This window comes from Anabrus simplex, chromosome 1 (assembly GCF_040414725.1).
Source record: "Anabrus simplex isolate iqAnaSimp1 chromosome 1, ASM4041472v1, whole genome shotgun sequence".
NCBI classification, from domain to species: Eukaryota; Metazoa; Arthropoda; class Insecta; order Orthoptera; family Tettigoniidae; genus Anabrus; species Anabrus simplex.
Window position 1 is genome coordinate 1745881542 of NC_090265.1, and position 12419 is coordinate 1745893960.

Here is a 12419-nt window from a genome sequence, read left to right on the forward strand (position 1 = left end):
TATATTAAATATTACTTATACTCACTTTCCATTCCAATGTACGGGTGATTACCAACAAAAGCATCGATCATTACATGCACAACACTGATCTTGTTACTACCAATAATAAGAATAAGAATAAGAATGATGATGATGATGATGATGATGATTCCTCTGTGTGCAAGCATTTTTCTTTGATGCTATCTAGGCTGCCTGCACATGACTTTCGATGTTCCATTTTACTCTACTAGACTTATGTGCTCTAAAACTTGAAAATGAAAGCTTAAAGGACAGAATAAAGAAACTGGAAGATAAAGAAGACATTGGAGAAGAAAGATCGCCGTGGATGGAAGTGACGCGTAGCCATTTTAGGCCTAATGTTAAACATATGGGATAAACTATGTGCAACTTAAAACCAGGAAAAAACTCTTTGCAGTGCCAAAATAGATTTAATTCATTGCAACAAGTTCCAGAAGACCGAGCTCGATAGCTGCAGTCGCTTAATTGCGGCCAGTATCCAGTATTCGGGAGATCGTGGGTTTGAACCCCACTGTCGGCAGCCCTGAAGATGGTTTTCCATGGTTTCCCATTTTCACACCAGGCAAATGCTGGGGCTGTACCTTAATTACGGCCACGGCCGCTTCCTTCCCACTCCTAGCCCTTCCCTGTCCCATCGTCGCCATAAGACCTATCTGTGTCGGTGCGACGTAAAGCAAATAACAAAAAAAGTTCCAGAAGAAGACACATCTAGTTTTCCAAATAATTTTAAATCCAGTGGAGGTAACCTACAGAAGAAGAAAACCAACCAAAAGTCAAGATCGCCAAAAATTCATCTCTACGCAGACAGTCAAGCGTGGGGTATGGCAGAAGGCATCAAGGATGAGCTGCAGAATCCAAAAACTGAGGTTTTAGGACTAATAAAGCCAGGTGCCAAAACTGAAGACGTCCTTTCAAGTTGTGATCCTGTGTTAGAGAAGTACAATTATTTGGTGATTGTGAGTGGTACAAATGACATTGCTGCAAATGAAGGTGAGGAACTAATTACGACCCTCAGAGGTAAGATTTCGAACCTACCTGACTCGAAAGTAATTGTAGTTAATGTGCCACCCAGGTATGACCTTACAGAAGACTCGTGTGTGAACAAAGCTGTACATGATGTAAATATAAAAATCAAGAGATTAAGTAAGAGTTTTAGAAATGTCTATGTAGTAGATACTTTAGGTCCTGGCAGGCAAATGTGCACTAGGCATGGGTTACATCTGAATGGTAATGGAAAAGCAACTCTCTGTAGACAAATTGCTACAATTATCAACAGAGATTTGCAAACTAATATGCACTTAAGAAAACCCATACCACTAAATTGGCATATACAGGGAAACTCGCCAGAAAACCCAGATCCTTAAATCAAGATCTATGTACAAAGATCTGGGTTCCAGGGACGTTCTCAACTCTTGAGTCAAATGTTACCCAATTACAACAGTCAAGTTTTAGGGAGGAAGGGGGTCTGAGACTCCTCTTGGTAAACTGTCAGGGTGTAGTAAATAAACAAATAAAAATCAGTACTCTACCCTCTACCCTTCCTGCCTTTGAAATGTGGCGGCGGCTCGAGACATCCCAGGGTCGCTGACTGGGTACTACCCTCAGAGATATCTTCAGATATTATAAACTAACCTTAAATTAATCAAGCGGGAAGGATAAAAGAGAAGAAATAAAATAATTAAATAAAAATCCGAATGAGAACATTTACGAATGCAAAATTTATTGAAAAGGCTAAACTTTGGCAAAGCAATATACTTCTATACAAACAATAAACTCTTCGGACCAAATATTGTTCACAACCTCTATCACCCTCGACTATAAAATATCAACCTCATGACTCATAGATTTCAAATCCTTCTAAACACATTACTTCATCTTTATTACAATTCCCTTTCATCTTATTCATCAACTCTACTTCAGTACTTCAAAAATTTTAATCCAATTCCATTCCACTCATATTTTGGTACCACCATATTTCAAAATTTTCAATAATAAAATATTATAATAATCTATCATCATGACCTTTGTTAATTTGTCAAAGTACCTTTTTAAAATGTTAATACAACCAAAACTTCTTCCGTTCATTCTTTGAATAACAAATTCGTATTTGCTCTCCATACCTTTAAATTATTTCCTCACCATATTATAAACCTTGTAGTTACCATTTACTAAATACCAAATTATTTATTTAAATACACTCTTCAAAATGAAATGTATGAGGCTGTGTAAATTCATTAAGCAACATCCGCCGTGTAATTCACAACTCATCTTTTAATTAATTAAATCCATTAAATTCATTATAATTTACAAATTCGCAGTTATCAATGTCGGTATAATTGTTACCTTGAAAATCATAAATTTATCCAATTACGTTTGTTAGATTTGGTAATTCAATCCAAAATTTTATATATCATAAAATTATTCATCACAAATTTTATATAAAAATAGTCCCTATTATTATTTGAGTCCGAAACTATTTAACTTATTCTTTCTCAGTACCATCCTTCCCTCATATAATGCTGATAGTATGGAACGCACGCACGAAATCGAAAAGTAACCCTGACATAAATAAATTAAATTAATTTACCGATTCATTAAAATGATAAATATCTCACATATGCTTAATTAGCTGTTTTATCATACACAAAACATATGCCTACCCTGTAGCAAGAAACCCTATACTATAATGTTAAATACATCTTAACCTACACTGATTCTACAGACAATGGGATAAACCTCATTGCCGCAAGTATAAACAACCACCGTGAACTGAATTCAACATCACAAGAAATATTGCAACTGCAAAATCAAAATTTGCATTGCCCACATATTGAAGAACATATAACATAAACAAACACAACATAATTTCAATCATATAGTCACAGGGAAAATCATTATACACTGGCTCGGCCGGGCATCGAACTCCGACCCTCAACATGGCATCATTACAGTGACCTATCATCATGCTTGCCGCAATAAACTGTCACGAAATATATCTGTTATTAATCAATTTTATTGTGCTGTCCTAAGTTCTACAAAACAGAATTATCTAACAAATGACTGTAATATATTTTACTTATAAGACCCTACTACAGCTACCATAGCTTCTCTAATACACAACACGCCGTCCCGGTCTGCTGCCTTATCTCACGCCCGACTCGTTTCATTGACAAGGCATTCTAATTTGTCCGCACCCACTTAATATTCTCTCTCTCTCCGCTCTAAATGAAGCCATATGTTTCCTCCACAATATCTGCGTATTCTTACTCTCGGTGCGAACAGTAACTAATTATATATGACACTCTCAATACATCTCATTTTGTTCCATCTTTCACGTATATTTGTACTACCTTTTTCATTCAACATTCTCGGGAACACATATATCACTATGCCGGTATTTTACATCTGTGGCGTTGTACAATATCATTGGTTCGACCCTGCGGTTGGCAATCTGTGTCTTAGAGGTCCCTGCTTCAATACTAGCTAGCTATATTCCGGATAAATTAATAGGATGACACTTATTTCCTACAGCACAAAAATTTTAATTCACTGGTTAGCACTACCTGTTACTTACTGATGACATCTATTTCAAAATTTCCACTGTAATGTGCCGGAAAGATCCAGGTTCGAAACTTTGGTCATGGAAATTTTCTTGATGAACTTTCATGCGACATGCCAGGTTAATCTATCTATTCCCTCTAACTAATCCTTATTGATGCCTCCTACGTCATTAAATATTCACACACGCACACGCTAATATTTGCTAGAAGATCACGCACTGAGAAAAAAAAAAAAAAAACCATGTTTCACACCCGTAATGGAAGATCATTATTTACACACATTATTTCCACACTCGCGAAGACCATATTTTAACACACGCTAATATCACAATATGTACACCCCCCTAGGCATCAGCATAAAATAAAACCTTAAAAAAAACCTAACTCTCCTTGCTACAGTACTCAAAAAGGAAAATAAACGAATAATCATGCATTAATTTATTTACAGTTAACAGCTAATCATGCACATGCTAGATAATGAATCAGGGTACTTATCGACTCGGCGACGCTCCATACTCAGCTCCACGGCCTCATGGTTTCAGGTCGGCCCCATGATGTACTTAAGCCATCATGCTAACGGCCTCAAAACCTGAACCCATACCATTCTCCACAACCATGGTCTTCACTCTTGTTGCTTTCATGAAATCACACGCTCATCACTTCTTACTACACTAAAATACATATAAAAAAAAAACACAGATATAGTTAAATTATTCTAGCACATACACTTATTCACAATTGTAATATACACTTTGTCTCTGCTTTCCGCGAGTTTACACGTGGCACTGCGATGCGTCCTTGTTTGATCTCGCTCCGATCCTAATTTTCAGTTAATGTTGTAAAAATTCACCTTCTTGAATTTTCAAAAATTTCGGTCATTATTGAGTTAAATGCAAAGTCTATCGGACCCGTAGTATCTTTGACAGCTAGTTATTTGATAGGAAATGCTCTAGATTAGGGTTCTCGTGAACCACATACACGTACGTCCGACACGTTCAAATTTCCGTAGCAGAGTGCCTCTTCTCAGCGGCACGCGTCTCCTTCATGCACGCCGGATCTTGGATAGTGAGCTCGGGGAACCCCATCAACAATGATGTAACATCCCGTCACATATGCCTGCGATTATTTATTCCAATAAATTGTTGCAAATACGCCGTCTTTAATTATTGTTCTCAAAATGGTTTAATCTTGTTTTCACCTTATCCCCTGGTGGATTTAATTATTTTAGAAGTCATTTATGCGGCACCCATCTTTAATTTACCCCCATCATTCCAAAACCTGCTCTGCTGCGATTCGCTGCCTGAAAATGTTGCCAACTTAAATCTGGTGACTTTGGTCATCACACCTCATGGAATATTCCAATGCTTTCCATTTCATCATAAGGTGACCTTGACACGTGGAACTATCTTTAAACCTGGGCAAGCGAAATGGCGCCACACATCCGGCCTATAATGTAACTGCGGCTATTCCCTCATATGCCATTTTTTAAATTTCTAATATTTTTAAAGACAATGATATGAGCCAATTGGGCTCAGTACATTGATGGAATCTTATGAAACTGATGTGGTGATAGGAGTAGAATCATGATTGAGAGAAGGGGTGGGTAATAGAGAAGTATTTCCAGAAGGGTATACAGTCTATCGTAGAGACCGAGGAGATAAAAAGGGTGGGGGGTTGTTTATTCTGGTGAAGGAAACTTATTGTTCACATGAATGGTTTACCGATGAAAGGGATGAAATATTAGGGATAAAATTAGTTTGTGATAATATGAAGGAGGTGGGAATTATAGGAACATATAGGCCTGGAAGAAAGGAAAGAGACATGGAAATATTTGAGAAAATAAGAGATTATACTTATAAAAACAATAATAATAATGATATGGTAATAATTGGGGGAGATCTAAACTTGCCTGAAGTTGAATGGCCTGGAGCTGCAAGAGAAGCCCATGAACAGAAACTGGCAAATAAGTTAATTTGGGAGGGTGGATTTACACAAGTAGTACAAGAACCGACTCGTCTCAGTAACTTGCTAGATGTATTCTTGGTTAAACCATGGGAAATTGTTGATAAAACTGAGGTAATTGAAGGAATAGATGACCATAAGGCTGTAATAATGGATGTAGGACTCGTACCAAAAATGCTTAATCAGAGGGTCACACAAGACAAGAAATGATATAGAAAAACTAAAGTTTATGAATTTGGGACTTACCTTAAATCACAATTCAGTTGTTGGATAAGTGAAAGGAGTAATGTGGATACACTTTGGGCTAAATTTAAAGGAATCATTTGGGTAAAATGACCTCAGACCCTGTTTATTATACAAGGGAAATAAGAAAATTAAAAAGGAAATGTAAAATAGTAAACAGGGAAATCAAAGAGGGTAGGGAGAATAGAGAAACTAGAAAACAGCTAATGAGGGAACTGAATAGAGTGAAAAAGGAAGCAAAAGAGAATTATATGAATGGCATACTTCAAGAGGGTAATGACCACAAAGGGAAATTGATAAAGCTGTATTCATATATTAGGAATCAAAAAGGAAAAGGAATCCAAATTCCTACAATGGTGGGAGAATGGGGTGAACACTATTCAACAGATACTGAGAAAGCAAATTTACTTAGTAAGGAATTCAGAGATTCAGTAAGAGATTGTCAGGAGTTGGAAACAGTAACAGAAGATAGAGAGGGACACATAGGGAAACAAGAAGCTTCTCATTCACAAATGAAGATATTTTCAAAGAAATCCAACTGCTTCAGCAAGGAAAAGCAGTAGGAAGTGATCAAATTACTGGGGAGGTATTAAAGACAATGGGGTGGTACATAGTGCCTTATTTAAAATTTCTCTTTGACTATGTCATAAATAATAATGTAATACCAAAGGAATGGAATCTATAATAATACCAATTTATAAAGGAAAGGGTGATAAAAAGAAACCAGAGTACTACAGACCAATCAGCCTGACCAGTATAGTTTGTAAAATACTGGAGAGTCTAATAGCAAAGTACATCAGAGGGATATGTAATGATAAAAATTGGTTCATGAGGAGCCAGTAAGGGTTTAGAAAGAAATTTTCTTGTGAGGCACAACTGGTTGGATTTCAACAGGACATATCAGATCAGTTGGATTCAGGAGGCCAGTTAGATTGCATAGCCATAGATCTTTTCCCAAAACCTTTGATAGAGTGGAACATGGAATATTATTAAAGAAATTGGTGGGAATAGGATTGGACGTAAGGCTTATACGTTGGATAAGAATGTTTCTAAATTCAGGGTTCAGAAAGTCAAAGTAGGAAATAATATATCACAGGAAGAGAAAGTTTGGAAGGGAATTGCACAGGGTAACATAATCGGTCCGTTACTTTTCTTAATATATGCAAATGATTTAGGGAACAATATAACATCAAAAATAAGATTGTATGCAGATGACATAATTGTTTATAGCTAAATAAATATCATTGAGGATTGTTCAGAATTACGAAGGGACCTTGAGAGTATCCAACAATGGGTTGAAGAAAATAATATGAAGGTTAACGGAGTAAAAACAACTGTTACAATATGTACAAACAGGAGCTTTAAAACTGAATTTGAATATACTTTGGATGAGGTAGTAATCCCTAAAAGTGGCAAGTGCAAATACTTAGGTGTGAGATTTGAAAGTAATTTGCACTGGAAGGGTCAAGTTGATGACATTGTTGGGAAAACATACAGATCGTTACATGTCATAATGAGGCTACTTAAAGGATGCAGCAAAGAATTAAAAGAAAAAAAGTTACTGAAGTATGGTTCGTCCATTATTGGAATATGCAAACAGTGTTTGGGATCCTCACCAAGAATACCTAATAAAAGAAATAGATAGTGTGCAGAGGAAAGCAGCAAGATTTGTAACAGGGGATTTCGGGAGAAAAAGTAGTGTATCAGAAATGTTAGAGGAACTTGGGTGGGAAACGTTAAGTAAAAGAAGGGAGAAAACTAGGCTTATAGGATTATATAGAGCCTATACAGGAGAAGAAGCATGGGAAGAAATCCGTGAGAGGCTTCAGTTGGAAAATAATTATATCAGCAGAACTGACCACAAGTATAATATTAGAAGGAATTTTAGCAGAAGTGATAGGGGTAAATTTTCATTCATTGGGAAGGGTGTGAAGGAGTGGAACAGTTTACCAGGGGTAGTGTTTGATCCTTTTCCAAAATTTGTACAGATATTCAAGAAGAGAATAAACAGCAACAGAGAAAATAAATGAAATTTTAGAAGGCATTCGACCAGCGCGGGTTATTGTAAATAAAAACTGTGTGTGAATAAATTAATTCAATCCCTTGGTCTATGGAGTTTGGACAGCCAATGTAGGGGACTGCCTGTAGGGATGAAGTACAGTGGGGACTTCGAGGGCCCTGGGACTGCTACGGTAGCTGTGAAGGCCCTTCAGGAACTCTGAAAAGTGGTGGCAAAAGGGGCTCTGGTTAAGATGCAGCAGGTCGTTATGCTACTTACGTTCAAAAAAAAAAAAAAAAAAAAAAAAAAAAAGCAATGTAAAGTTTAATCTTATACCAGTTGCATAGTATTATTTGAAGTAATTCCACAAACTGTATATGTTTGTAAGTACAGGAGATATTATAAGTAGAATTTAGTAAACATTATAAATTTATTAAGGATGAGCTGTGTGCTTAATAGAAAAAATTGTTAGTGTAAATTGTATAAAATTTGTATTCTAGGAAAATTTTCTTCTTCTCTTGTTAATTTAATATTTAGTGCTTGACAAGAATGTATTTTAGTGTACCTTTTGCCACCGAGGTAGACACTTCATTTGCAAATAAAGAGATTTTGATTTTGATGATGGAGTAAACCAGATGACTGAGTTTAAATTAATCTGATCGGGTGAACACCAAATGTTTTTGCAGAGATATTGCCAGAAGTGTTGAAAAGACCTTTTTCTGCCCTTCAGGAATCTTACTACGCCTGCTGGGTTTGAACCCACGATCTTGGGATTAGTAGGCTGACCCTCTACCACTGATGTAAAGAAGGAGCTAATATTGTGAATATATGGGATCCACTTTGCACTAACTCCAGCACTTCTGTACTCTTTCTCTTTTCTGCATTTCTTCAACTGTCTACCTCAATTTTTCTTCCCTTATAATTAATACTACAATAGTTTTATACTGTTATTGTACTAGAGTTAATTATCACATTGATGTTGTACATCTCTTGTGTCAGGGTGATCCAGTCTTCTCATCCAGTATGCAATACCATCATGCTGGTGGGTGTCTGCCTGTGTCTGGTGTCAGTGTTCCTGTTAGGGTTAGATGGGCAGTTTGTGAGCCCCAATGTTTATCCTTCTGTATGTCAGGCTCGGGCTTGGCTCCTCTGTGTGGGCTTCACATTAGCATATGGTGCAATGTTCAGCAAAGTTTGGCGTGTTCATCGTCTCACCACGAAAGCTAAGACTGATATCAAGGTAAGGCTATGTCCCTAGCGAACTAATGCATGCTGTGTTCTTGCAGTGTTGTTTTCAATGTGTGATCATTCTTCTGTTTCATCTTTTTCCTAATGTCAAGAATTACCCTATGGAATGAATCCAAGCTCCCAACTATATTGTAGCACTAAGTGGATACAAACAAAATATAAGAAGACATAGTAAATTAAAATATGAATAAAAGAATGAAAACCACTAAAGAAATAAGGAAAAGATGTGGAAGAACTGGGTCTTATTCAGAGGGGGAACATAGACATTTTTTTAAAAATGCGTTTCAGTCACAAATAGCGTTTCCAAAAGACCCTATGTTTATTAACAAATAATCACTACATATAATAAAATGTAAAATTTATGAAATATAAAATTATAAGTTACAGGAGTTATAGAAAGAGTTTACCAAAGTTTCAATGCCAGTAGAATTGAAATTAAATAAAAATTATTTTAATGATATGCTCAGTGGCATGAAAAGGTGATACAACCTCTAACCTTCCCTGACACTTGAGAATAATAAACATTTTCACCAGAAATAAGATTGAAGTTTTAATGAGAATCAAATGACAAATTTAAAAGACAAATTAAATCATCTCAGTATGGCGAGAAACTTGGATTGTTACCACACAACAGTTTTGTTAAGAACCACTTCACACATAATCATATGCTGAAGGCATAACATAAATGAACATTTAAGGCACCAGCCTAAAATCCCTGTTCAGGAGGGTACCCTCTAGCCTTAGGGTGGAACTAATCCCATTCCAAAAGACGAAGCACCCAGAATTAAAATTGTTAAGGAAATACCGTGGTGGACAGATGTGAAAGAAGGTGCAGGCATGAATGGTTCGAAATAGGACAAACGGAAGATTAATTTAAAACTTTAAAATTATAGCTATACTTCTTTCTGCCTTTTTTTTTTTTTTTTTTTTGTTTCTTTTCATAAAATAAACTTTACAATTTCAGGTACCAAAATTTTACTTATAAGTTAGGTAACAACCTTTAGAAAATCGGAGCAATCAACAAATAACACATTAGCAAACCTGAGCTTGCAGCTCCCTAATTCTACATTCTCCAAGAGCACTGCAGCTCCTTCTAAGAACAGTCAAGGAGACGAACCTCTCAATTTCTTTTACATCACCAGGAGACAGAGTATTCAAAATACACTCTCTTCCAAGAGCACTTTTTTGCTCCACAATATTATCTAGGAGACCACTCTCGAAACATTATAACGTTACAGCCTACCAACGGCACCATTCAATATCTACACTAACACCCCTACATGAATAGAAAGAGCATCTATGCTCCATAAAATTTACACTTAGGAATCTATTTCTAGAAATTTCCAGGCCTGTCAACGGCTCAACTTACATTTTACAAACTCCAACAGTATTCACTGACTTCTGTGTTCAACAGTCTAACATCTTTACACAAAAGGAATGAAATAGAATTTCACAGGGGTATCGAATACTCAATCTACCGGGCCTTTGTGGAAAACAACTGGTTAATTAAAATTACTGGCCCAAAAATCAGAATGATGTGGAGGCGGACACGTGCACTCCTTGAAATTTGCAATTAAAAGCTTAAAACCCTATTTAGGCTTCTGGCCCGAATTTACAGAGGCTAAGCCTATACTACCAATGTGACTAGATGGAGAGAATATTTAAATTACAAAGATTTCAAACTGAGAACGGTTACAAAATCATAGTCACTTCAAAATCAAATTGATAGGGAACCCGAGAGGGTATCATACTCTCTATTCTCTGATTTTGGCTAAGTTCTTTTGACTGGTTTGAAAGTTACATTTTAGATAATTAAAGCTACATTAGTAAAGAAGGAAACCTTCTCCTCGAGCTAGCTTTCAAAGACTGTCACTTAATAAAATTCGGACTGCCATTACCTTGAGCTGATGGACTGCTCGATGATGGATGAGGCACCCTGCCTCATTTGTAAACCACACACTAGCCTGGAGTGATGAATAAGTCCACCTGGTCGAAAATGTGCCAGCTTTTATACCCGAGAGGAAGGTTCTAGAGAGCTCTGGGCTAAGGCCTGACACACCCCCAATTCTTATTGGGTAATTAAATAAATACTAGACATAGTTTGATTGGCTGAAAACTAAATATACAAAATTTTCTGTGGGCCAACATCTTAAGTTGGCGGGAAGATATTGAAGTGTTGTCAACTTCAACATACCAAAAACAAAGAATAATCAACTCAGTGTAGTAAACCTTAAAATAAAAAAAATACATAACAATTTTAATATTTTCTCTTCCCACCAGAGGGCATAACATCAGTTTTTCTTAGTAGAGACATCTGTAGAGGAAAATTCCAAACTACTTGTATTAGTTGTTGCAAACTTCATATATCAGATGGCATTTTCCAAGGCGCTTAATTTAAATGAACGGGCCGGGTGTACCTTCCGGTACAAAAATAATAAAACTGACAGAAAGGTTTAACAATATGCTTTTGGTCATTCTTGACATTAGTGATGGATTTGAACAATACTCTTCGTAAATTGCAGAGAGTAATCTTATTCACTTCTTTCTTTGGTATATTCAATTGAGACCTGCCTAGTGCTCCAATGCTCCAATTATGGTAGCATATGAGTATGTATATCACTGAATATTTTGTAAGGACAGTTTTGTTTTGTTAATGGCTTCTTGCATATGATATATATTGCCATTTATATTTAACAAAAATATTCTATTTCCTTGTTAAACAAATTGTAATAACACTAACAATGTGTATATAATTTTATCTCCAGTAGATACTGTACTTATATTCCCATCACATTCTTTTAATAGTACCATAGATTATTTGTATTTCTCACCTCTACCATTCTAGTATTCAAAACCGTCAAGTAATCAAAAGGGTATGAGAAAAGTATACAACTACAAATGAAGGATTGATATTTTAAAAATCAGGTTGTTTGTTTTACGATAATTCCTTAAAATTAGAATGCTGATTTAAGAACCTGGAAATAGAATAACTTTACAAGGACTAGAACTCGGTGAACTGGGGAGACTAATTGCAATATGTTCATATATAAAACAATGCTGTGCTACTTAAGATATAGTACATTTGCAGATCATGTTCTTAAGTGTATATTAATATAAGGTTTTCTTGTTCACGAAGAAGTCGATGGAGTCTCGGAAATAGGCAGCACAAGGCATATTGACATGATAGTCATCAACCCGGAGATGAGTATAGGTACTATCATAGACCCAACCGTAATCAAATGCATTTATCCAGTTTAGAAGAGAACATGTCCCAGTTTCATAAAGCTCGTGGTATTTATCATAAAATAATTATTTTGAAACCAGTTTCTGATATTATTTGCTGATTAGACTGTGAAGAAAATTTACAACTATTGACTTTATTCAATACA

At 36.0% G+C, this 12419-nt stretch overlaps 1 protein-coding gene across 1 annotated transcript in view; it reads left to right on the forward strand.

Annotated features, from left to right (window-relative positions):
• GABA-B-R1 (gamma-aminobutyric acid type B receptor subunit 1) overlaps window positions 1-12419 on the forward strand; it is a 297561-nt gene that overhangs the window by 149923 nt on the left and 135219 nt on the right. The window contains exon 12 of the mRNA XM_068225678.1: window positions 8782-9022. Coding sequence (XP_068081779.1) covers window positions 8782-9022 — 241 coding nt within the window. The remainder of the gene's footprint in view (window positions 1-8781; window positions 9023-12419) is intronic.